Raw genomic sequence first — 25,104 nt, 5'->3', positions numbered from 1 at the left:
AGCCATGGCTGGCCTGGAACTCATCATGTAGACCAGGCTGGCCTCAAACTCTGTCAATGTCTCTCAAATGTGTCCCTCTGTGATAAAGCCACTGGCACCGCCCTTCTCTGGGACATAAATGACACCAAACAAGCAGCCTAATTAAATGTGGTGGAGCACACTGAGACATTAAGGTGCGAGGGGGGGTTATTCGGAGGAGGAAGGGGGCCCACAGCTGGGCGAGTGACAAGAGAAGACAATGGAGGAAAACGATCAAATTCCCCCACCCAGCTCCGAGGTCCCCACTCTGGCTCTTATTTTCTTTGCTATCTGTTTGTTGAAGCTATGTTCGTTGTGCTCTATGTATTGCTTAGAGAAATCACACACGCCACCAGCTTTAGCGGCAGATACGTGCTAATGGCACTCGGGAGGGCACGAGGAATTAAACGAGGGTGTGCTGGTTATAGAGTCACCTAGGAGAGAACTTTATCAGTTTGGTCTACGGGGGCATTCTCTTGATTAATGGTTGCCATGGGAAGGTCAAGGTCATCCCTAGCCAGACTGAGCCTCGGTGTATGCCAGTGAGCAGCATTTTTCTGCAGTGTCTGCTTCAGTTCCTTTATTCAGGTTCCTCCTGTCTTATGTGCCTGCTCAGGCTTCCCTAGAGGATGAATTATTACCCCAAAGTGTAAGGTGAAATAAATCCTTTCGTCTCCAGGTTTCCTTTAGTCAGAGTGTGTTTGTTTGTTTTGTTTTGTTTTGCCGAGACAGGATTTTTTTCTGGTGGCCCTGGCTGACCTGGAAGTTGCTCTGTAGACCAGGCTGCCCTTGAACTCACAGAGATCCACCTGCCATCTGCTGGGATTTAAAAGTGTGTGCCACCACTGCCCCGTTTGGTCAGAGCATTTTATCAGAGTGATAGGAAGCAAATCAAAACCCAGAGACTTCACCAATATCAGGCAAGCATTCTACCATTGAGACACATCCCCGACCCGTGTGTGTGTGTGTGTGTGTGATATGTTACATTTGTTTTCAGCTCCAAGTCTTTGAAATCGGTAGGTATCTTCCACGAGTGGCGTTTTCCAGGGAGAACCACTATGAACTATGGTTAGGGTTGCGGCTACTGGACCTCGCCTCTCATCCCTGGGTCTCGGGCAGCCCGGGACCAACGCAGGGCAAAACATACTTTGCAAATGCAGCCATTTTCAACAGGGATGCGGTCACAGCTCTGCTGAAATCCAGCCTCTTCTGCAGCCCAAGCCCCTTCCGCACCTCCTCAGAGAGGGCGAGGCAGGCAGCTCGCAGTTCCGGAGACCACCACTGGGATGTGCTGTGGGAAGGGGCTCCCCCATTAGTTCTCTACTCCCCTTTTCTACTCTGCTCTCCCTGCCTGCCACACTTTCCTAATTACTAACAGCTTTGGTGGGTGAGCTTCTCTGGAAGGAGAGCGTGGGATCATTCTGTGGCCTTTCTGAGGCAGGAGGGGAAACCGAGGCAAAGAAGAGCACCTCCACCCTTGTAGCTCAGTGGCTGGGGCAGTAGGACCTCGGGGCTTCGGGCTGGAAGTCTGACCTGAGTGAGGTGTGAGGCCTGGCAACTGAGGTTCTCCAGACGCCCCTGAGGTGGCTGGGCCTGTTCCTCATCCAGCAGGCCGGGTACCAGGCTCCTCAGGGCAGGAGCCAGGCTCTGAGGAAAAGGACCAGAAAGGGCCTCTGTGATTGCTTGGCAGCCTGCCAGCGTCGACCCTGCACCTCAGTTGAGAGGTGAGTTTTGAAGGATGGGGATAAAAATAGCAGCCATTAGCTGGGTTGAGTGCTTCATCTGGCCGCTCAGAGCAGCCCCAAGGTGGCGGTCCTCAAGTCCTCCTCCTGCGGATGAACAGGCAGGGCCTTGGCCGGCTGTGGAGAGGCTCGCCTGGAGCCACACAACCCAGCAGAGCTGTCCCCGGCTACCAGACCTTGGCCAGAGTCACCTAGAATGGACAGTTGTGTGGCTCCCCTTGCATTCTCTCGTCTTCCTCCCATGATCCCCTCCTGGGTTCACTGTCTCTCCGGCCTCCCCTGACTCTGTCCCCAGGTTGCCACAGCCCTCAGCTAGACCCTTCGGGGTACTCAGTCAGACGGGTTGCTTCAGGCCTGCAGCTCGCGCTTGGGCAGCGTCTGGGTCTGGAATCGCTTTCAGTGTTCTCTCTCTGTGACAAAATGCCTTTAAAATCAACTAAATGGGGAGAGAGGTGCATTTTGAGGTGGGTTTTTTTTGGGGGGGAGGTTGGGGAGGAACAGGGCTTCAGGCAGCTCAAAAAAGTAATTTCGGTAGTTAAAAATAGCCTTAAACTCTTGATCCTCCTGCCTCCACCTCTCAAGTGCTGGGATTACAGGTGTGCGCCACCACGCCTGGTGTGGCTGGCTCCAGGGATGAAACCCAGGGCCCCAGGGTGTGCCAGGCAAGCACCTACCAGCTGAGCTGCAACCTCAGCCTGGAAGGTATATTTTGGCTCTGGGCTTTCAAGGTCCTCTCCTGCAGCGAATCCCTGTTAGGTCTCTGGACTTCACGTGATGTGTGCTTGCACACACCCAGGTGCCCTACCTCAGGCTTTCACCATCAGCCCCCAAGGGCCTTCCGATGACCCGCCTCCTAAAGGTCCCGCCCCCTAGCGTCAGGTACCGGCAACAAAGCCTTTAACATAGGGACCTTTCTGGGATGTTCTGGTTGCAAATCTCCTCACGCCCAGAGGCTGCTGGGAGCCCAGGGCTTGGGGCTGTGGCCATGTCCCTGCAGTCCGAGGTTCATCTCCTTCTCTCCACCCCCCACCTGCTCCCGTCACTCACCGCTCGCCTCCCATCCTCCCAACACCCCTCAGTAGACCTAGCAATCCCTGCCCCTCAGCCTGAGTCCTCCGCCAGCCACCAGGGTGTGGCAAAGCCACCGAGGAAGGGAGAGCTTCCATAACCCACGCCTTTCCTACAGAGACCGGGCCATAAATAGCCTCTTTCCTCCTCTGTGAGCTCAATTGCCCATGCCCTGCCTCCCCTCACCTGTCAGAAGCAACTGGAACTCGTCCATCCCTTCCACTCTCTGTCATTAACCTGTCTGCGCCTCCCCACACCCCACCCGGAGATTCCTCACAGGCCTGGCAGGTCCTGAGCCCCCGGCTGCCCCCTCCCCTTTCCTCCCCCCTACCCCCTGCTGTCTCCTCCAGCTTCCTTCAGGGGCCTGGAGACTTGACAAGGGTCTGTGAGCTCTCCTCGCCCACCCCACTCCAGCCCACTCAGCCTCCAGAGAGCAGCCTCCCTCTCCAGCTCTCAGACAGCCTGCCATGGCTCCTGCGGCCTGCAAGAAAAGACTCTAGTTCTTCCACCGAACCTTCCGGCTCTCCGTCCTGTTGTCCCCACACCACGCAGCCCTTTCTCAGCCCTACTCTGCTCTGCCTCCAGCCATAGCTAAAGAAAGGCCAGGGGTCTGCCGGCCCCGGGCTCTCCCCCTTCCCCATACACAGGCTACCCACAGTGCTCCTGTCTTTCTTCCATGGGGAACTCTGACATCCACTCCCATCCAGCAGGGTAGGAGTTTGTGGTTCCAGTGTAGAGAAGGGAAGTGGGCCAGGTTCCAGGCACAGCTTTGGTTTAGTGCCAAAACCCTTGGTCTGAGATGGGGCCCTTCATTGCTCAAGGCGGGGGTTCATAAATTATTTGTTAGGTCAATGGACTCTTTAGAATCAGTTGTGGTCACTTCTGGGCCATGTGCTAAGGTAAAGGGTTCAGGATGGCTGGTGCCAACATCTCCACTGACCACGGGGACCCAGGCAATGCTTTGGGCTGGGAGGTTCCTGAAGGTCCATGAAATGATTTTTATGTCAGACTTGAGGGAGTCGGCAGACAGTGTGGGTAGGTCCTGCAGGTCTCCAGGGCCAGAGGGACATAGCAAAGAGGCTTGGCTCACTTTACCAGGTACCAGCTCTGTCCCGACCTGCTCTCTTCCCAAGGCCTCCCACCATCTTCAGAAAGAGCCAGGAATAGAATCCACACTTGCGCAACACCCCCGAACTCCAGGAGCCATGAAACCCAACTCCTAACCTTGAAGAGGAGGAAATGGAGCCCAGAGAAGGGCCGAGATGACCCTGGCATGCAAGTGACTCAGAAACCAAGCTCTCAGGGCCCGCAAGCACCGAGTGCTAAGCAGTGCATCATACATCAGCTTTCTCTTTTCCCCACGGCTACCAGGAAACTCCAAGTCTGCTCTCAGGCTAATGGTGTCATTTATTGTTAAGCTGACCAAACCTTTTTTCAAAGGCCACTCACGTTTATTTAGGTCATTAATACGCCTGGCCGCACACCTGCCATGCCCAGTCACATACAGGATATCATTTAATCCGTACAAAATGTGAGATTGGTACAAGAATGTCCTACACACACACACACACACACACACACACACACACACACACACGCACACGGGCTTGGAGACAAGTTAGCTGCCCAAGGTCACACAGCTGCTAAGTGGCAAGGGCAAAACTCAGACCTAGGCTCTCCCATGCATGATCTTTCCTCCGAGTGGGGGACATGGAAGTGCGGGGGAGGGGGCGGTCTTGACCTCACTTGCCCCTTGCTAGCCATTCTTCCTTGTGACACAGGGAGGGAAGCTGGCTGTTGAAGCTCCTCCCCTCCCAATCCTCAAAAGGTGTAGCTTGTTTTCCTGGATGGATGCCAAGTCTTTCATCTTTGGGGTTTGTTTGTCTGCTTTCTGAGACAAGGGCTTCCAATGTAGTCCAGGCTATCCTGGGACTTGCTAGGTAGACCAGGCTGGCCTGGAACTCACAGAGATCCATCTGCCTCTATCAAACTCCAAAGACGGAAAATTCGACTCCTGGAGCCACCTCGAAGGAAGCCAAGATTACTCCTGAATGGTGGCTTGCAGGCAGCCCGGCAGGTGCGGGGGCGGAGCCTCCGCGAGACCACACCCTCTTCCCTTCCCCTGCCCTCCCACACCTGTGCTCCCCTCAAGCCCTCTAGGGTCCCTCTCCCTGACGCTAAACCGGAGGAGGCTGGCCCCTCTTCCCCTGGGCTGAGCAGGGAAGGGCGTGGCAGCACCTTCGAGCCCCCCCCCCAACCCCCGGCAGCTGCCAGCCAGTTTGCATGATGGAGCACCAAGGTATCTAAGCTGCTGCCGCCCCCGGATGCAGCCACCGGGAGCGCAAGGAGGGAGAGATCAGAGGAGCTGCACGCGGAGCTGGGAAGCGGGTGGGAGGGCTGCGAAAGGGGAACAGGTGGGAGAGGGAAGGTGAGTGAGTCAGCACAGCTGAGCCAGCAGCCCGGCTTGCAGCCTGCATGGAGCCCGTGGAGTCTGAGCTCTCTTGCACCCTGGGTCTGCGGGGGGGGGGGGGGGGCGGACGGGGCGGGCACACACATTGGTACTCCCCTGCAGCTACGGACGAAGTTCTGCCTTTGGGCTCTGGTCAAATCTGCTTCTTTTGTGTCCGCCAGTCATGTTGCCTGTGGCTTGAGGGAGGAGTGGGGTTGTCTGAAAGGACACGGTGCCCCTCCTCCCCCCCAGGAGTCTGAGCAAGTAGCCAACTGGTAACAATGTTTCCAGGGGACCCTGAAATGCTTGTCCTGGGGCGGCCCTCTGGACAGCTCGGCCTCTCGCCAGACGAGACAGCTTTGATACCTGTCCCATACTCCCGGCCCAGCCTGAGACCTCAGCTGAGTGGGTAGCTTGCCGTCGCCGGGAAAGGAGGGGGGGAGGCAGGGGCGGTGGACCTCAGCAGTGTCCTCCCAGGGCCTGCAGGGCTGGACAGTAGGGCATCCCTGAGAAGCTACCTGGGTCTGGGGTGGGAGTGGGTGGGCTAGGCCTTTGAGATTTTTTTTTTTCTCTTGCCGAGTGTCGCCTCCCCATCCTCGCCTCCAGCCCGTTGAGGCAGCTAAAGGTTACTGGTGCACTTGGGATAACAGGGAGGGGAAGTGGGGCGGACAGCCTCCGTCCAGCACTGCCCTCAAAGGGTGGGAGAGGAGAAGCAGGCCCTTCTGCCTGTGATGTCCTCACGTGGTGACGGCCGTCTTTCATTCTCTAGTTCTCTATGCCTGTATATGCCTTCGTGTGTTAAATGAGACCCCAGTCCTCCACTGCCCAAGCTAGCCTCTCTCCAGGGGAGAGCCCCCAGAGTCCCTTGTAAAAGCATTAAGCATGCTGGGACAGAGTTAATCTAAATGGTAGCTTGTGGCTGCTAGAGCAATCCACCTTCCTTCTCGGTAGGTAAGCTGGCAGGTTGCCATAGAGGTTCCTGAGATGGCACAGGGTGCTTTCTGCCGGGGCACACAGTTGGCACCTGAAGCAGAGTGGCTATGCTAGCCCCTCAAGAAGGGCCAGGTCATCCGGCATGACACTTTCCCCCTGTGCAGCCTTCGCCAACTTGTCACGCTAATTATGGAGTCTGACGTCCCCCTTTGCATCAGACTGGTCCCTGATGGACAGGGTTGCCCAGCAGAATGGATGGGGCGCGATGCTCTAGTTGAGGCCCCCTGCAGCCTTTGCTCTTAGACTTCTACTGTAAACACTGCAAAGGAACCTGATGGAATTCTCGGGAGGAGGAAGGGCCCAGAGCCCCAACCCAGCATCCACCAACATGCGGACGAGGCTAGCGTGGCTCTTCCAGCTGATGGGGGAGCCCTCAGCTACCCACAGACCTTGAGGAACAGGTGGCTGCCTGAGCGAGCTTGTTGTTCAGACAACACAAACTCTGAGGCCCAGAGGGGAGGCCTTGCCAGAGGCAGCCACCACATCTGGACCGTGACCAGGTTTCCAGTGTGTTCCTGGAGCCCCTCACACCTCGGTGTCCTACAGGCTCCCTCAGCGGCGAGTGGAGGCTTGGATGTGGGCACGTACGCACGGGCGTAAACCCAGTGGGCACTTCCTGCTTCCCCTGAGTTACAAAGATCGGATTCAGACCTACTTCTGTGATGCTCACCCAGGGCGACCAGGTGGCAGAGGTCCCTACGAGGATCGGTATCTCAGAAAGGGCACGCACCCCTGGGATGGCTCAGTGAGTAGAGTACAGGCGTGAGGACCTAAATCTGATCCCCAGCACCTACGTAAGAAAAAAGATAGAAGGAAAGAAAGAAAGGCTGCCACTAGGACAGGTAGAGCCTGGGGCTCTCTGGCCAGCCTACCCTAACCATGAGTTCCAGACCAGTGAGAGACCCTGCCTCAAAAATAAATAAACAAATGAACGGACGGATAAATCAGTGAATGAGGCGAATGGGGCTGGAGAGACGGCTCAGCAGTTAAGGGCACTTGTTGCTTTTGCAGAGGACCCAGGTTAGATTCCCAGCACCACATGGTGGCTCACGACCAGCCGTGACTCCAGTCCCAGGGGATCCGATGCTCTCTTCTGGCCTCTGCAGGCATCAGGCACGCACATAGTGTACATACAAACATGCCGGGAAAAAAAAGCTTGTGCATATGAAAATAAAAATAAATCTTAAAAAAAAATTTCAAAAAGCTGGATAGCTCCCGAGGAACGACGGCTGGGGTTGCCCTCTGGCTTTCCCAAGGGCACATGCGTGTTCACCTGCACGCACACACGCACACACAAAAGAATAATTTTTAGAAAGGGGGGGCCATACAGATACTCACATGCTCGCTCTCTCTCACTCACTCACTCTCTCCTCTCTCTACCAGCCTACTTCTAGTGGACCATATGCTTTATTAAAAATAGTTACAAACGCCATCATCAATCTGGGGCCTGGAGGGACTGTGGGGAGGGAGGGGTATTCATCCCGCCTCTGGGGTCCCCTCTACCCAAATCCGACACCATACAGAGCTGGCTTCGAGGGTCTCAAGGGGACCGGCCAGCTGGGTAGGGCTGGGCTGGGTTAGGGGCACACAGAGAGGGATGGCGGCTTCTCTGTCTCACAGGTAGAAATGGGCAGGGGTGGACTTGTGTCTCCATCTCTTCCATTTATAGGTATTTACAAAAGAGAGTCAAGAGCACAGACCACAGTCATGCAAAGGAAACACGCCCCTCCCCTTCCCCAGACCCACCCTGCCCACCCAGAACCCCGGGATGCCCACCCCACCCCCAACAGTCCAGCCGCCTTCCCCGAGGTCCTGAGAACGGAAGGGGCACATCCTTGAAGGGTCAGTGGGGAAAAGGTGGAAGATCTGGGGGCCCAGAGCCACCCGTGGGGAGGTGCCAAGGGGGCTCAGGCCAGCAGGGCCGAGTACCTGGGTCCTTCCCTGTCCCGGGCTCTGCAGTTCACAGGAAGGGAATCTCCCAGTCTTTGCAGCCCCCACCTTCCTCTAGGTCCACGGAGCCAGGTTCAACTCTGTCCTGAGGGTGGGAGGCTTGTCCTGGCGTCCCACCCGTCAGAGGCTCTGGCGGAAACAGAGGACGGCGGGGCCCGGAGGTCAGATGGCAGACTCCCTGCGGTAGGAGATGTTGTCCAGCGGGAGGGTGGCCTGCATGCGCTCCAGATCCAGGTGGCTGCCAAACTCAAGCATCCGGATAATGCCTGCCTCCTCTTTGGAGCCTGCCTCCAGGCCCAGGCCGGCAGCCACCGCTGCCGCCGCTGCAGCCTCCTCTTCCATCTCTTCCTCCTCCTGGCTCATGAGGGCCAGCTCGTTCTCGTAGCAGAAGGCACTGGGAGGGGGCGGCGGGGCGGGCAACACCGTGATCTTGCTCTCCTGCAGCTCCCGGGCGGAGCAGCAGGGTGTGCCGGCCACCTCGTAGGTCTTGTGGAACCTCGAATAGTCCACCTTGTAGTGGCTCTTCTCCTCGAAGACCACGGGCTCGAACCGGTGACCCCACAGGATCTCGCTGGCCAGGTAAGAGCTGCGGGCCTGCGTGGTCATGGCCGTGGCCTCCACCATGCCCTCCAGGATGACCACGATCTCGAAGTCCTCCGACTCCAGCTCCTCCTTGCCCATGCCATAGAGCGGACTGTCCTCATCGATTTCATGCACAATGATGATGGGTGACACCAAGAAGATGCGGTCCAGGCCGATGTCATAGCCCACGTTGAGGTCCCGCTGGTCTAGCGGCAGGTACTCTCCCTCTTGCGTCATGTAGGGTTTGATGAGCTGGGCCCGGACGTGGGCCTCCACGATGTGGCTCTTTCGAAGGTTGCCCACCCGCCACATCAGGCAGAGCTTGCCGTCACGCACCGAGATGACAGCGTGGTGGCTGAACAGCAGCGTCTGGGCCCGCTTCTTGGGTCGGGCCATCTTGGCCATGATAGTGCCAATCATGAAGGAGTCGATGACACAGCCCACGATGGACTGGACCACCACAGCGATGACCGCCAACGGGCACTCCTCCGTCACGCACCGGAAGCCGTAGCCGATGGTCGTCTGCGTCTCCACCGAGAAGAGGAAGGCCCCCAAAAATCCGTTTACATGCATGATACAGGGCTTGGGGGCCGTCGGGGCTGCCCCGCCGTTGCCCCCCGGGCCTCCTGCAGCAGGCACCGAGGGGCTGGCCTCCAGGTCACCGTGGAAGAAGGCAATGCACCAGAAGAGGAGGCCAAAGAAGAGCCAGGAGACGAGGAAGGCCGCCGAGAAGATCATGAGCATGTAGCGCCAGCGCGTGTCCACGCACGTGGTGAAGATGTCGGCCATGTAACGCTGGGACTTGTTGCTCAGGTTGGCGAAGTACACATTGCACTGGCCGTTCTTCTTGACGAAGCGGTTGCGGCGTTTCCGCCGGGGCACGTGGGCCTGCCCGTTGCGGTTGTGTCCGTGCATGACCTGAGGCCGGCGTGGTCACCTGGGGAGATGCAGGGCCTGGGGAGAACAAGGGACACGTGAGGTGCTGGAGAGCGAGGGGCTACTGCAGAGAGATCCCCCCGCCCGCCCCCAACACCAGACTCTCAGGACCAGGAAATTGCACACAGGAGCTCGAGACTTCCTTCCACCCCCAGGGAGATTGTGGCAGGGCGTCTTTTCGAAGACCAGGCCTTAGCCCCCCCCCCCACCTGGCCTGGGGTCTCCCAATGAAGAACAGGGTCCAGCTCCTAGTCCCTGATGCGCAGTGTGGCCTTCCCAGCTTGCCACTGCTCTGGAAGCTTCCGTATGTGTGTGTTTCCTATTGTCTGTTTTCGAAGCAGGGTCTCAACCATGTTGCCTCGGCTAACCTGGAACTCATCCCGTAGCCCAGGCTGACCTCAAACTCAGGAGATCTTGGGTTCTGGGGATGGAACTCAGGCTGTCAGGTTGGCAAAGCAAGCTCTCTTATCGTCCAAGCTATCTTGTCAACCTCTTTTTACTTTTGGTGGTGCCAGGGTTGGAACCCAGGGCCTCAGGCATCTTGTATCAGCCCTGTACCTCAGAGCCACATTCCCATCCTGGTGTTCATCTTGATTCTGTGCCCTGTGTGTCAGAGCTTTGAGCCCATTTGCCTCCTGACTTAGGCTCTACACTGGGGTCTGGAGAGATGGCTCAGTGGTTAAGAGCACTGGCTGATCTTCCAGAGGACCTGGGTTCAATTCCCAGTGCCTACATGGCCTCTCACAACTGTCTGTAACCCCAGTTCCAGGGGACAGGAAAACACCAATGTACATTTAAAGAAGAAAAAAGTACATGGTTTTTTTTCTTTATGGTTTTTTTTCTTTAATTTTTAAAAATTTCATTAAATTTCAGCTCCCCACCAATTGGTTTCACAAATGCTCAGAGCTCCCTGTAGCTAACAGCAGACATGGGTTGAGTGTCCCCAGAAAGGGTGCCATTGATCCCCAGATTTCTGTCCTGTCCCCAGACTTGCTGGGAATAGGACAGAGTCTCCAGCATGCTGGTCAAGATGGAGAAGGGAGGGCCTGAACCTTCCTGTCCCTGGATGGACACATGCAGCTGGCTGAAAGAGGTAAACTGGCCAGCTGGGAGGAGAGTGGACCCAGACTCGCGAGGCGTCACCTTCCGGGAGCTCATGGACGAAGACGGCACAGGTGAGGTAGTTACGGCTCTCGCCTCCTACCTACATCAGACCACTCAGTTTCCTTTGCAGAGCCTCAGTTTCCTCGTCTGCAAGCTGAGGATCGAAGTCCCTACCTTACAAGACCCTGGAAGGCAAGGCCGACCCCCTTGCTGCTTCCCCCTCGCTGGGCGCCTGTGAGAGGCAGGTGGGCCTGACTGTGGGTGCCAGCTGTTTTGGAGGAGGCTTGCCACCCCCACGTGGCGTGCCCGTCCGCCAGGCTCACAGAAGGCACACTCTCTCCTCCAGTGCTCCGTCCTGTGGAGGACTGAGCATAGAGCTGGTGTAGTCTCAGGCCCCCAGAGGCCGTATGGCCAGGAAGGACCCAGCCTGGGTTCTTGATAGCATCTTGACCTAGAATTATAGAAGTGTGGAAGCCTCTATTTTCTGTTCTATTCTTCCTGGTCTAATTGTGCATCTGTGGCAATGTTTACACACTTCCCTGGTTCAGGACAACTTGGTTGCCGCGGCAACCGGTGCAGGCCAATGCTATAATTTAGATATCAACAGCCTCTTCCCCTGCCTCTTCCTCCAGTCTCCCTCTCCCTTCCCCAGGCCACCCTACCCGACCCTGCTTCTCTCCCGCTTCCCCCGCCCCCATCCCAAGGGGCTCCCTGGGTCAAAGTTTCAGATCTGCCATGTGACTTGGTTGGATCTTAGTTTCCTAACCTGCAGAGTTAGGCTTCTCCGGTGTGGTCCAGGATGCCTTATTGGCCCTGCAATGCTTGTAACTTTATCTAGGGTTTCCCCGCTGTGTTCCACTGTGGAACTCTTTCATCGCCACCACAGACGCTTGCAGCTGAGGAACACAAGGTGGCCATGTTAGAGGCCACTGTTTTATAGCTGAGGCCGAGGAGGCTGAGAGGGAGCCACTGAGGGTCTCAGAATGAGGCAGGTGGGACTTCCCCGACCCGGGCGCTCACATCCACCCTGATATTTTGAGATACCGGCTCTTCTCCTGAGGGCCTGGGGGACTGGAGCAGGGGAAAAGCGGGTACTAGCCCCATCGTGGCAAGCCCTGAAGTATAACCTGTGCCTCTGAAAGAAAGAGGGCAGGGCCTGGCTCCTGGGCCTTTCCTGGCTCTCTGCTGGTGCTGTAGAGACAGCTCATTGTTGGGCCCACCCTCATAAGGGACCCTGGGGTGAGTAGCTGATGGAGGACCCCCCCCCATGTCCCTAGGCTGTTGGAGCTCCCTCCCTCAGCACTGCCAAAGGCTCTCTCTGGTTAGTGGGTAAAGGTGAGGGAGCCTCTGCCGGCAGCCTCAATGCTCTGTACGTGGCCATATCCCTGCTCAACCTCCTCCCCCCCATAACTTCCCATCACCCGCCACACAGTTCTCCAGGCCTCCGTGCCTCTTCTCAAGGCCCCAGCAGGCTCTTGGAGCGGCTCCCGTGCCTGCCTCACGCTGGGCTCTTAGGCGCTCGTGCCCATCCTGACGCTCAGACACAGAGAGTGGTAGCTGTGTGCCACCCAGCCTCCTGCAGACCCTCCCTCTCTGACAAGCGGCTGCTGCGGCCACCCCAGGCCCTCTCACTTGCCGCTGTGTGGGCTGAGTGAACGTCTCACCAGGGAAAGGCGCCAGCTGGGCATTGTCAGTGGGATAACTGCACGGGCATGGCCAAATATCTTTCTCTGATCACACGGGGCTTCTGGGAAAAGATACAGAGGCCAGGGGGAAGGCTCCAAGGAGAAGGGCCGTGGACAACAGGAGGGAGTGCAATGCACCAATCAGCCTCTTCCACCTTTGAGTAGAACTCTGCTTGTCCAGACAGCTGCCCGGCCCCAGCCCCTGCTCTCTGGAAGGCAGGAGACCAATCTCCATCCTGTCCATCAAGCGTGCACTAAAGGACGCTGGCTGTGTGAAAAAGGAGGCTGGGCTCCTGTGCATTGCCTTGTGGAGGGGCCCCAAGCATGTCTTTCCCTTTCCCAGCCTTGCATCATTCCCCAAGTCCAGGGGCCACTCGGCCTCCTTTTTTGGGACAGTTTAAGACCGTGGAACTTGAAAGAAACAGTAGAAGCAGGGGAAGGCGAGGTGGCCCAGGGTTTCCGCAGCCTCCAAGCCCACGCCAGCAAACAGGGACGTGGGGATGGAGTCCTGTCCTTACTCAGATTGCATCCTGCTCTAAGTCTAGCGGCAAAGGAGCCCCACAGGCTGTCAGGGCAGCCGTTCCTAGCCACCCCCCCCCCACACACACACATTCGGGCTACTCATGACAGAAAGAATGACCACATGCTGTGGGTTACATCCATGGGAGAATCTCCCTTTGACCTTTCCCGGCCCACTAGCAGATGGGCAGAGGGCAGTGGACACCATGCTTGGGGACAGCCAGCCTGCCAAGACTATTTATTCTCTTACAGATCTTCTAGGTCACAGATCTGTCGTTGATGAGACAATACGGGAAGTCACAGGCCTCACTGGAGGTCTCTCTCATGCCTCGGTCTCAGGGCCCTGCCTCTGAAGGGTTGGAGAGATGGAAGAGCCTGGAAATGTGGACTCCACCAGCCATGTCCTGCCTATCTCACCGAGGTCTCGCCCTGTCTCCGCACGGCTAACATGTATTTATTAAGCAGCCACTGATACACAGGAAGGGTCCTGGATGCTGTTTCCCATCTGGGGAACTGTTGGAGGCAGAGCTGAGGAGATGGGGGGGGGGCGTTACGCAGCTGAAGTGGCAAGGTGGGGCCCCACTTAGGTCTGGGTCCTCTTGGTTCCCAGGTCTCCCTCGTCCGTGCCCTCCCCACCCCCATTCACCTTCTGTGAAGTTCTGCTTAGCCGGGTTTCTCTGGGATCAAGTCTCCTCCCTGCCTCCCCCTCTCCCACTGCCCTAACTGCCCTGCGGGGCAGCCCCTTCACCCCTGTTCTCTTGCCCCCTGTTAGCTTCAGATCAGCTATGAAAACGACCTGCCAGTTGCATCCATACACTTAAGATGGCAAGACCAGGGCCTCTCAGTCTCAGCTCTGCGACCTCTGTCTTCTTTCGTGCGCCAGGAAGACAATGGTTCTCTTAACTCCAGGAGGCCATCATTACGATGACCTTGATGACCACCACGCCAGGGACAAACCTAAAGGCGGGAGGGGCCCGCAGGATGCTGCAGGTAAAACTCCAAGGGTGCCATGTTGGCGGTGACTAAGATACAGTGACTCAGGGACACGGGACAAGAGCTGGGAGGGAACTTTTGGCTCGATTCTGCCGCACAGGTGCTCCAGGCCAGCTCACCCACTGCTGTCTGCAAAGCAGGGACCCTTCTCCGCTCCTGTCCACCAGAGGGGACGACTCCTGTCCACCAGAGGGGACGTGGGCAGGCTGTATAAGACAATGACAAGAAGGGACTCCTTTGTTAGTTCCTAGAGCCTTGGGCTGGCAGCTGGGGTGGGTCCTGCCTCTGGCAGGTGGGAAGTTTCCCTAGGGGATATGAGGAATTCACACCAGCAACTCAGATCCCAACCCTTGAGAGTGCGGACAGCCCTGTGCTCCAGCTTGAGGCATCCCAGTCTCGGATAAGTGGGGAGGCCTTTGTGGTCCATTCCTCAAAGAAGGCATGGTAGAACACAGCTTTAAGTCCGAGCACTCTGGAGGCAGAGGCAGGTAGAGCTCTGTAAGTTGAAGGCCAGCCTGGGTTATATAGTGAGTTTCAAGCCACCCAAGATTTTCTCAAACGACGACAAATCGGAGGGGTAGGGGTGACACCCTCTGCTGGTCCCTATCCTGTTCTTCTGACCCTGGGTAACAGGATTCCTTCATCTCCATCTTTCCCTTCCAGTGATAACAATCCAGATCTTTAGTCTAGGTGGGCACACTGCGTGGGAGGCCAAAGGGCAACCCTGGCGCCATCCTCGGAAACACTGTCCATCTCTTTACACAGGGTCTCTTGCTGGCCCGGCAGTCCACAAGTAGTCTGGGCTGGCTGGCCAGTGAGCCCCAAGAATCTTCCTGACTCTACTCCCCCAGCAGTGAGACTGCAAACACCTGCCACCACAGCCAGCCTTTGATGCGAGTGGTGGGGATCAAACCCAAGCCCTCCCACTTTCGAGGCCAGCTCGTATAGACTGAACTCTCTCCAGTGGCTCCCAGCCGAGTTCCGTGTCACTTCAGCCCAGATACCTCACCTCTCCGTCTGCCTCGTCTGTAGGTGATGCTAATTACGGACCTCACTGCCTGAGACTGTAAGAATAAACGGGATGGCACATAGCCCATGCCTGCATAGGGTAAGTGACACACAGGAGTGTTTACCACCTGGAGAGGGAACACTCTTGCTCTGGGATCCAAGAAGGAACTCTAAACACAGAATTCAAGACTCAACCATAGCTACCTACAGTCATCTACACATCTCCCCCGTTAGTCAAAGCGCACAGGCTGGACTCGGCCAGGCAGGGTCTGGAAGGTCCGCTCATAGCTCAGCCCCCACTGGCAACGGGAGCATAACAAAGGCATTCCTACGTACAGGGCGGCCTTGACGCCACCAACGCGCAAGCCACACAGTGCCGGCCGTGCTGCCTTCCTCTAGACCCCAGAACCCTGCTGCACACTGCCCCTCCCCCAGGTCCACACTGAGCGTGTAGCAGGCGTTCGCTCCTGCTGATCGATTCCCCTCAGCCTCGTGGTGACCTCAGAGAAGGTAGCGTCCATCGGTCCTGTTTTAGAAGGAGAAGAGCCAGGGCCCAGGGAGGTTTGCAAGCAGCCTAGAGGCTGAAGCCAGCCTGGGCTACGTAGTGAGTCGCCGTCCAGCCCGGACTCAGGCATCCCTAAGAAGTCCCTGGTCATTCCCACCATTGAGGTCTGAGGTTCCTGAGGGTGGCCTCTGGGTCTGCTGTGGGGGTAGGGTAGGGAGAGGAGGGAAGCAGGAGCCGACAACAGTGGCTTGGAGCTGGAGAGAAGGAAGGGGGCTGGGAGCACTCTGAACAGGGCCCACAGGGTCTGGCGGCGGGTAACTGGGTAACAGAGTAGGTGAACTTGGGGCCCCGAAGAAGGAGCTGTCCCACAGCGATCCGCTGCTAGGCTCTTCCTGGATGGCCATGCAGAGAACGTGGCCAGTTGCAAATGGACAGAGCAGAGAGAGGGTCTCGGACCCACCCACAGGCCCGCAGCGGGGAGCTCAGGCTGGGTGACTCCCTGAGCCACTCGGCCCACTGATCTCATTTTCCCAAGGCTGAAAATGCCTCCTGGGTCAGTGAGGCTGCAGGGAGAAGAGAGGATCAAGGAAGATCTGGAAGAGCCCATATCTGCCTTGTCCCTGCCATCCACCTGGGTAGGCTGGAACACCCACCCATACCACCGCTGCCTAGGCCCTGGATCTCAGCAAACATGGAGTTGGGGGTGGGGGCGGGCATCCTCAGGGCTGTAAGGAGCAGATACCGCTGCTGCTGTCCACCTCACTGCACAGGCCGCTAGCTCCAGGACGCACTACCTACAGAAGAGGCTAGCCCAGCGCACGACTGTAATCTCAGCACATGGGCGGTAAAGGCAGGAGGATCAAGAGTTCAAAGTCACCTTTGGCTCTATAATGACTTCCAGGCCAAACTGTGTCTCAAAAACTGTAAAAAATAAAAGCTGGGCGGTGGTGGCATGTCCCTTTAATGCCAACCCTTGGGAGGCAGAGGCAGGCAGAACTCTAGGAATTCAAGACTGACTTGGTCTACACAGAGCGTTCCAGGCCAACCAGGGCTATATAGTGCAGTGAGACCCTGAGAGAGAGAGAACACAGAAATGGAAAAAGAGTTGGGATGGGAGATTCAGAGCTGGGGCGGTGCCTCATCCTGCCTCCTCCCTCACTCCGGCTGGTTCTGCCCATCCAGAGGGCACCAGGGTACTGGTGACTGGGCCACCTCACAGCCAGAGACCATCACACAGCCCACGTGGGGAGCGAGGCAGGCAGCCTTCTCGTTGAAGCTCAGCTTGGAAGCGGCGCCGTGGCCCAGCCACAGCACCACGCAGCCACGGAAGCTCTTTCGGGAGCCTTGCGGGTCTGCGAGATGTATTTTTAAGTGAAGGAAAGAAAAAAAAAAAAAAGGCAACAGCGAGGAGCGGTGAGTAGAGCCGCTGCGTCGTGTGAAAAAGGAGAGGAGTTTATAGCTCCGCGTATTTGCCTCTTTCCCTCTGCTCGTCTGGATGGAGACCCAGGAAGCCGGTGATGCTGACTGCTTCGAGGGAGGGGAAGCAGGTGGCTGGGGATGGGGGGGTAGGCGAATACTCACTCTTTTTTTTTTTTATTTTTTCATTTGTCTTTTAATTTTAGAACCATACGAGTGTGCCACCTATGGAAACTACCCGTGAGTTTTAAAGTCAGCGCCGGATATGCGCGCGCTTGTCAGAGTCGGGTCACAGCATCCCCAAGGACCCCAGCAAACAGCGTGACCCCAGACAGTCCAGGAACACGACCCCTGGGGCCTGCGCGGCCTCGGGAGACCCGCCTTAACTTCTGGGGCACGTTCAAAATGAGGACGAACAGTCCCCGCTGTGCAGGCACGCTGCAAAGGGGCGCAGAGAAGGGGGTACAAACTGTAGAGTGCCGAGGGCAGAGAGTGTTTAAGGTACAGTCGTTCTGTGGGCGTGCCTGTGTGAGTAGCACGTGAGTGCACAGTTGCTCTTGTGAGTCCTGTGAGTGTGTGTGGCCCGTGCAGGCCAGGGGTTGACATCAGCTCTCTTCTTCACCTTCTCCTCTCCACCCTGTTTTTTGACACAGACTCTCTCACTGAGCCTGAGGCTCGCTAGCTATTTTGACAGGGCTGGCTGAGCGGCAGGTTCTAGGGCCTGCCTGTTTCTGAGCCGGGGTTACAAGCACACTGCCGCACCTTTCATTTTACATGGGGTCTGGGGATCTGAACTCGGGTCCTCATGCTTGTGTGGCAAGAGTTTCACCCATCCAGCCGTCTCCCAAGCCCACAAAAAAAAAACAAAAACCTTCTCGAAGGGCATGGCGTGTGCCTCCCAGTCTCCCCTCTGGCCCCCAGGCTGCTCCAAAGAAGCCTGTGGTCAGTCCCAATCTTGCTCCTGACCCCTCCACGCCTGAGAGCCCCTCTCGGGGTGTCCTGCCCCCTTCCACTTCTATAAGCCGCACACCGTGAGAGCATAGGCTCATCCACTAGTCATCAACCTCCCTCCATCAGTGACCTCCCTCCTCAGCTCCTTCCCTCCAGCCCCCCTGCCTGTGAGCTCATCCAGTCCTGAGCCTTAAAATACCAGCAGCCACGTCTCCCTCGGAGCAGACTCGCTCTAAGTGCCTGCTAGACGGCTAAGAGGCGCCCATTGCCTCCCGCCTTCTCCTGCTCAGTCTGTGAGTCCTCCCAGGGTGGCTCAGGCCTAAATCCCGCACCTCTTTCAACCCCAGAACCTAAGGACAGGAAGAGAACACTTTCTTTGAACACTAAGACCATGGACCGGCCATGCTGTGGTCCTGGTTCCAAGCTGGAGTGGTCCTATTCTTATCTCACAGAGAGCTGAGGAGCAGGCCCCATGGGAAAGGATGCTGGATGCTCTCTCTATCCCATGTCCACAGCCTCCTCCTGGCCATTCCAGCCAAGGATTTCTATCACTCGCCAAACATAGCTCTGCCCCCCCCCCATTCCCCAAGGTGAACTCTTGGCCCAAATAAGGTTCTGCCTGCACACTGATCTTCCCCCCTCAGTCCCCTCCTCCAATCCTTGCCACATAGCCACATGGCCTTCCTCCCAACTCTCTCTGCCTTGGGGCCTTTGCACTGGCTGTTTCTGCCCTTCTCACTGAAATTCTGTGGCCCTTTATCTTCACGCCCTCTCCCACTGGAATTTTGAGGCTTGAGGCCCAAAGACACCCTGTACTTTCCTGCCGTGTGCCCTCTCCCTTACAGCCCTTACGGACCTCTGTCACTGGTCCATCCATGCAGGGCTCTTGACTGTTCACACTGAGTCCTGCAGCCTAGCATGCGGGAAACACTCCACATACAATTGACAAGGGACAAGGACATGAGAGCTGTGCAGCTTGCCATAATTCCCGTGAAGGGCCTGAGCAGGGCGATGTCACAGACTGTGACAAGCTATTTTTGATGCTGTAATGAGGGAGCAGAGGTGGCCCCGCGCTCAGACCAGGAGGACCTTCTGTGCCATGGTACCACAGGACACGCACGGCACAGTAGCTGTGAGCAGAGGAGACAGGGGACAGGACAGCTCAGGTCTCAGGCTTCTGCTCCACCTCCACAGAGCCCTGTCCTGGATGTCCAGGGGTGAAGAGGGATGACAGCCATCCCAGTCCCAGGATCCTGTGCCTTAGGGAGAAGCTTGAGGAACGGTGGTTTGGGAGGCAGGGAAGGGCCTAGGGCAGAGCGCACAGCAGACAGAGGCCTCAGAGGCTGAGGGGCTGTGGTCACACCTAACACTGTTCAGCAATAGCCAAGGAACTGTGAACATCTACCTGACAGCCGAGTGCTGCCTCACAGATTCTGACCATCTCCTGCCAGCTCCATGCATCCATGAGTCCACCCATGTGTCCTTCCATGCATCCACGCATGCGTGCATCCATCCATCCATCCATCCACCCATCCATCCACCACCTAATGGCATCCTGAAATGGCTCAGGACCTGCCTTCCTGCCTGATGTACCTGCAGCTATGTTCTGGAGGTCGGTTGCATTGTGAGTAGTGGTATTTTTAGTACTCACTATGTGCTGTTGGAAAAGCAGTGAGTTCTGAGCTGGGTATGGTGGCACGCGTCTTTAATCCTAGCTCTTGGGAGGCAGAGTCAGGGGAAGCTCTTTGAGTTCGGGACAGCTAGGGCTACATAGTGAGATCATGTTTCAAAAAGAAAAAAAAAAAAAAGAGCCTGCTCAAGCTCTGATCTTGTAAAATGTCTTGTGCCAGGACAGGAACCAAAGAGTCTACCCAGTCAGAGGCTTAAGAGAGGGTCCCTGGAACTTTATACAAGTTCTAGAATGCAGAGGAAGCTGGGCAAGACAGAGCTTGGAATACAGCTCGGAGAGAACCGAGGCCCTGGGGACAGCTGGTTACTGGTGATCCAGGCTGGTTGGGAGGCATAGGAGAGGAGGATGTTCCGAGACAGAGCAGCAAGCTTCCTCCAGAGCTTGGGTCCCCAGGAGCTGGAGGCCTGGGAGAAAAGGCAACTGTATCCACAGAAGCTTTTACCAGTGTTGTCTCCAAGACCTCTACCCAAGGCATTGACTTTTTCAGCTCCCAACAAGACCCAGAGTAAAAGCAACATACCGTGTATAATATATTATTAATAAACATGCACGGAGGCAGAAAGAGCACAAATTCAAGGTCAGCATGCTCTGCAGAGTTCAAGGCAGTCTAGGCAACTTAGTGATGCCGTCTCAGGATAGGAAGTAAAAGGGAAAAAATGTGGGAGGGGACAGGAGGCTAAGGATGCAGCTAGCATGCTCCAGGGCTGGGGTCCGATCCCTATACTACCCAGACAAGCCAACAGGAACACCTACAGGGGATGCAAAGACTCAGGGACTCAAAGGCTCAGAGACTCAAAGGCTCTGGGAGGCAAAGACTCAGGGACCTCACTGGAGGCCATGCGAACACTTGAGACAAGGGAATATTGTGATTCTCCATACTGCAGTCCCCTCAATATTTTCATTTGGGTCCTGGGTCCCTTCCCTTGCCCTGTGCCAGAATTCTCTTGCTGCCCTTTGGCAGGTGCCATCCAGCATTTGCTCACAAACCTTCTAGAAAAAAAAAGGCAGCTACTTGAGTGAGGCTCAGCTGGTTGAGGAGTTCATCCAAGGCCTTGGGGACCCAGGACAGCCCTGAGATGTGGCCCTGGCCTCTCTGCCCTAGCTGTGCCTTCTACTCTCCTTGTTCACTGGTCTGGTATTGGAGGATAGCCCCGGTGGCCAGCTAGGACTTCTCCAAGGTCATGTAGCCCTGATCTGCAGCTGCATGGCCTGGTGCCCACCCAATGTCTCACCCCCACTGCGGCATGTCTGAGGACAGGAAGACGGAGCTGGGGTGTGAGCCCGCAGGCATGGGGGCAGAGACACCAAGTGACTAGAGACGAAGTATCTGAAGGTACTGGCTTCTGTCTGTGCCCCACTGACCCCCAGCCTGTCCGTTCCCAGACCAACACGGGCGGGGCAGAGAGGAAGAACACAGAGGAGTGGGAAGAGGCCAGCGAGGAAGCCTGGAGCTACTTCATTGAGACAGCACTGCCTAGCACCACAGGACACCTGTCCCCTCCTCTCCGTCCCCTCCCGTCCCGGCTCCAGTGACAGAGAAGGTCGAAAGGGAAAAGCTAGGCACACCTCACTGTCCCCATGTCCCCACTAGTGGCCCTTGCTTTGCAGACCTCAGAGGGCCTCCCAGAGTGACAGTGACCTGGGGAAGGTCACAATGGGTCGTGAGTGACTGAATCTTCCTCCTGCCACTATGACAGCGTCTGTTTCTTCCCTTGTCTCACAGCTGTGGACCTGCCCGGGATTAGAGCAAGGAGGGGACCATTCTGCTCTTCCCTTCTCTGGTCCTCAAAGATACAGGTCCCTGAAGGAGGGGAAGATGGCAGGGGCCCTGGAGGCCCTCAGGAGCAGAAGCAGGACCCACTCCAATGGTGCCACCTTCACTAGGCAGACACTTGTCTAATGCCGGGCAGAGCCTGCTTGTCCCTGGGCCATTTATCCCAGGTGAGATGCCAGAGGGAGGGAAGGTATAGGAGACGAGGCTAAAACTGAGGTGAAAGTTCTCTTCAGCCCTGTCCCTCGGCCCTCCTGCACGCACACACCCCAGTTCATCCCTGCGCGGCTGGAGGCCATACCCGCCCCCAGGCATCTTCAACCCCTGCTGTCAGAGGTAGATCACCATGACGACACCACCTCTCACAACGTGGCTCTTACAGGGGTGGGGAACGCAGAAATTCACCTTTCTGGGTAGCCGGCAGGGGCCTGATGGTGTGTCTACGGGGGGCACCTCACCTCAGCCTGCCTGCTGAGGCCATGTGTAACCTAAGGACTGACCTGATAGCCACAGAGAAGAAAAGGGGAGGGGCTCAGAAGGAGGCATAGTGCAGCTTAAGGGAGGGGTATGGGGTTTCTGGGGTTCCAGAGGACATCCTGTGGGGCCTGGGGCAAGCCCTTATTACCAAGCATCATTTTTCTCACATGGAAACTTTTCTCACATGTGCTCAAAGGGCAGTGGGGGGAGCACTGACTGAGACTACGTAGAAAGTCCAGCGCCTCCTGCTCGCTCCCTCCAGATGGCCTTGGAAGGGCCGAAGCTGCAGCTTAGTTAGTTGGTCGAGTGACAGCTGTCAGCGTGCACAAAACAGCCCCCGGCACTGGGTGAGACAGACGCGGCAGCTCACCCCAGTAATCTTAGCACTCGGGAAGTGGAGGCAGGAGGATCAGAAGTTTGAGCTCGCTCTCTGCTACATGCAATCTCTGTCACCGAACTAGGACCATCACCCCAGGCAGGGCCCTTGAGTGCACCTGCTGCGGGCAGGGGGACGCGGCCATGAGGAGCTTGTGGGGTGGTGGTAGTGGCCCAGCCCCAGGACCCCCAAACCTCCCTGGCCTGTGTGTCCTGAAACAGAACCGCGGCTTCAGAATCAGCCAAAATCCACATATCCAGTCCCACACACTCCCAGCAGCCTCGCTCTCTCGTGGAGCCTCAGTTTCCCTTCCTGTGAGTAATGAGACGTCACCACGCCTGCCCTATGTCTTACAGGCTCACCCAGGCACCAGGAGTTCATCTGCAGGGGACAGTTCTTGCACAGGCCTTTGGAAGGAGTGGGGGGGGGGTCAGGATCCAGAGCCCCCGGCCCCCAGGCCTCACCCCACCCACCACCCATGAGCGGGGTGCGCGCCGGCAGGAGCGCGCTCGCGCCCGTGTGTGACTCAGGCTCTATTCATAGCTGAGCTCCGCCAGCTGCAGTGTCACAGGCAGAGGGGCCTCGGCCCATGTTATTATTACAATTACCATGTGAATTAAAAGTTTGAGCAGCGATCAGCCCACGTCGCCAGGGAAGAGGGAGCAGGAGAAAAATAAAGATGAAAAAGAGAAGGAGGGCTGAGCCTGGAGATCCCCCACCCCACCCCCCTACCCCAAGGAGGGCTGAGGAGGCTAAACAGTTATGCCAGCCCCCAGGGTTCCTGCCTGCCCCTGCCAGGGCCCAGGGTCCTCATGAGGAGGGAGGAGCATCTACAGACACACAGCCCCGTGGCAGTTACTTGGGGGCAAAGAGATTTTTTTTTTCTTTCCATAACTTTGTCACCTCATCGGGCAGACTGAGCTCAGAGAGGGCGATTGTGTGACCTGAGGTCACACAGAGAACTATAGTTAGCATCTCCTAGACCTGTCTTATGCCAGGCAGGTCTCTCACTCCACAGCCCCAAACCTCATCGGGTCACGTCAAGACGCCGATGTCTGCAGGTGATCTAGGGGCGAGGCACAAAAGACTGTGGCCAGGACCTGCTTTCTGTGTTCCCTGGAATGACAGGACCTGGATCTTCTCGAATCCCAGCCTGGAGCTGCCAAACTACTCAGGATCCCGAATCCACATCCACATGCCAGGCCCCCATCCACCTAAGGCCCCGTCCCCTCATCCACTGGCAGTGGGGAGAGTCCCAGGCTGCAGAACAGGCTGCCCGGTTGAACACTTGACGCTCTGATCGGTTTGGGCCAGCATAATCTTCCCGCCTCTACAATGAGCTCTTCCCCAGTGGTTCACGAACGTGTCTGTCTTCCAGAATGGAGCCCCCAGAGGATCTCTGAGGGGGTGTCAGGCTGTGGGGGCGAACAGACCATCTCTTGCCAAACCCCAGCCCAGGGGAGGAATACTTTCCACTCTTTCTGGGAAAGCCCCAGGGAATCAGATGAGTCTTAAACTCAAACTCAGTTTCTCCATACTTGCTTGCTGTGTGACCTTGGGCACAGCCCCTCTGGGCTGCAGCATCTCCATTTGTAATACAGGGACAGTCCATCATCAGTGGAGGGCTGCTATGAGGAGTAATACCTTCCAGGTGGGCCATAGGTGAGTGGTACCCAAGGCCTCCTAACACATCTTTGGGAACTATCAAAGACCCAAAGATTTCCGAGGTGGGGATATCATTCGCAGCCACTCATGAGGCAACAGTCACTCAGTCTGGAGGCCCGGCTCTGCCTGGCCAGTCTTAGGAGCAGGGTGCTCACTTCCTCACCAAATCTCAGGTACCCCCACCTTTCTCAGCCTCCCAGGGTAACAGGCCACCCATCTGGCTGACTCTAGATAATGTGGCCAGCTCAGTCCTTGTCACTAAGCCTGTCTATAAAAAATGAGTTCTTCCCAAGAGGATCCCTGAGGGGGTGTCAGGTTGTTGGGGGTGACTAGACCATCTCCTGCTTAAAACTCAGCCAGGGAGAGGAATATTCCAGAATGGAATATTCTAGAATGGACCATAACGTTTTAGCTTAACCTGAAATCCAGCTTGTCCCTCACAGTGACTGCCTAAGATTCATTTTCAAATGAGTTCTAGAGGACTCTCCCAAGGAGACCAAGTAATGGCTAAGCACAAAGTCCCTGTTGGGGAAGATAGGGGTCCAGGAGAGGAAGAGGAGGGGATAGCACCAGAGCTAGGCCCTCAGGGTTCCTGTTCTGCCTGGCCACAGTGAGGAGAGAGTATCTCTCTCTGCCTGCTTCCAAGAGGAAGCTGACAACCAGGAGCCAAAAACCCTGCTTCTATCTCTGCGGCCCCAGGACGCATTTCTCGTTTAGGGCCTCAGTTTTTACTTCTGTGTAATGACAGTGTCAGGCCAACGATGCAAGCGCCAAGCGTCCGAAAGCATGACACTATCCTCCCACACCACCTGTCCTCATGGTGGCCAAGCTGGCCTGCCCCCCACCTCATGTGGAAGGCCACAGGACTCCTGCATGTCTGTGGCTTTGAAGCCAGGGCCCTGCCCTCTCTCCTTGTGCCACGGCTCACGTCCAGGGTCCAGGTGATCACCTTGAACACGCCACCACTCCCATTTCACAGGTAGGCACAAGGAGAGAAGCTGCTGTCCAAGGTCACCGGGTCCCTCCTGGGGCCCCGGAAAGCCAAAGTGGCAGAGGACACCTCCTCTCGGGAGAATCGCCAAGACTACAAGTGGCCAACATTCGCTCTACTGATGTGGCCTCTACACAAGGGGGTCTGCCCAAGGTCACGTGGCCAGGCAATCGCACACCAAGTCCTGACAACTCTCTGGCCTCAACTAGCCACAG

General features: G+C 56.7%; 1 protein-coding gene across 5 annotated transcripts in view; it reads right to left on the bottom strand.

Moving 5' to 3' along the window:
- Nucleotides 1–5,440: 5,440 nt before the first annotated feature.
- Kcnj4 (potassium inwardly rectifying channel subfamily J member 4) overlaps nucleotides 5,441–25,104 on the bottom strand; it is a 28,514-nt gene continuing 8,850 nt past the window's right edge. For all 5 annotated transcript variants that reach the window (XM_021661609.2, XM_060389040.1, XM_060389041.1 and 2 more), the window contains exon 2: nucleotides 5,441–9,756. In XM_021661609.2, coding sequence (XP_021517284.1) covers nucleotides 8,383–9,717 — 1,335 coding nt within the window. In that variant the 5' untranslated portion in view covers nucleotides 9,718–9,756 and the 3' untranslated portion in view covers nucleotides 5,441–8,382. The remainder of the gene's footprint in view (nucleotides 9,757–25,104) is intronic.

The sequence above is a fragment of the Meriones unguiculatus genome, chromosome 8, assembly GCF_030254825.1.
Source record: "Meriones unguiculatus strain TT.TT164.6M chromosome 8, Bangor_MerUng_6.1, whole genome shotgun sequence".
Lineage (NCBI taxonomy): Eukaryota > Metazoa > Chordata > Mammalia > Rodentia > Muridae > Meriones > Meriones unguiculatus.
The sequence above is the reverse complement of the archived record's forward strand: the minus strand, read 5'-3'. Positions and strand labels throughout refer to the sequence as shown.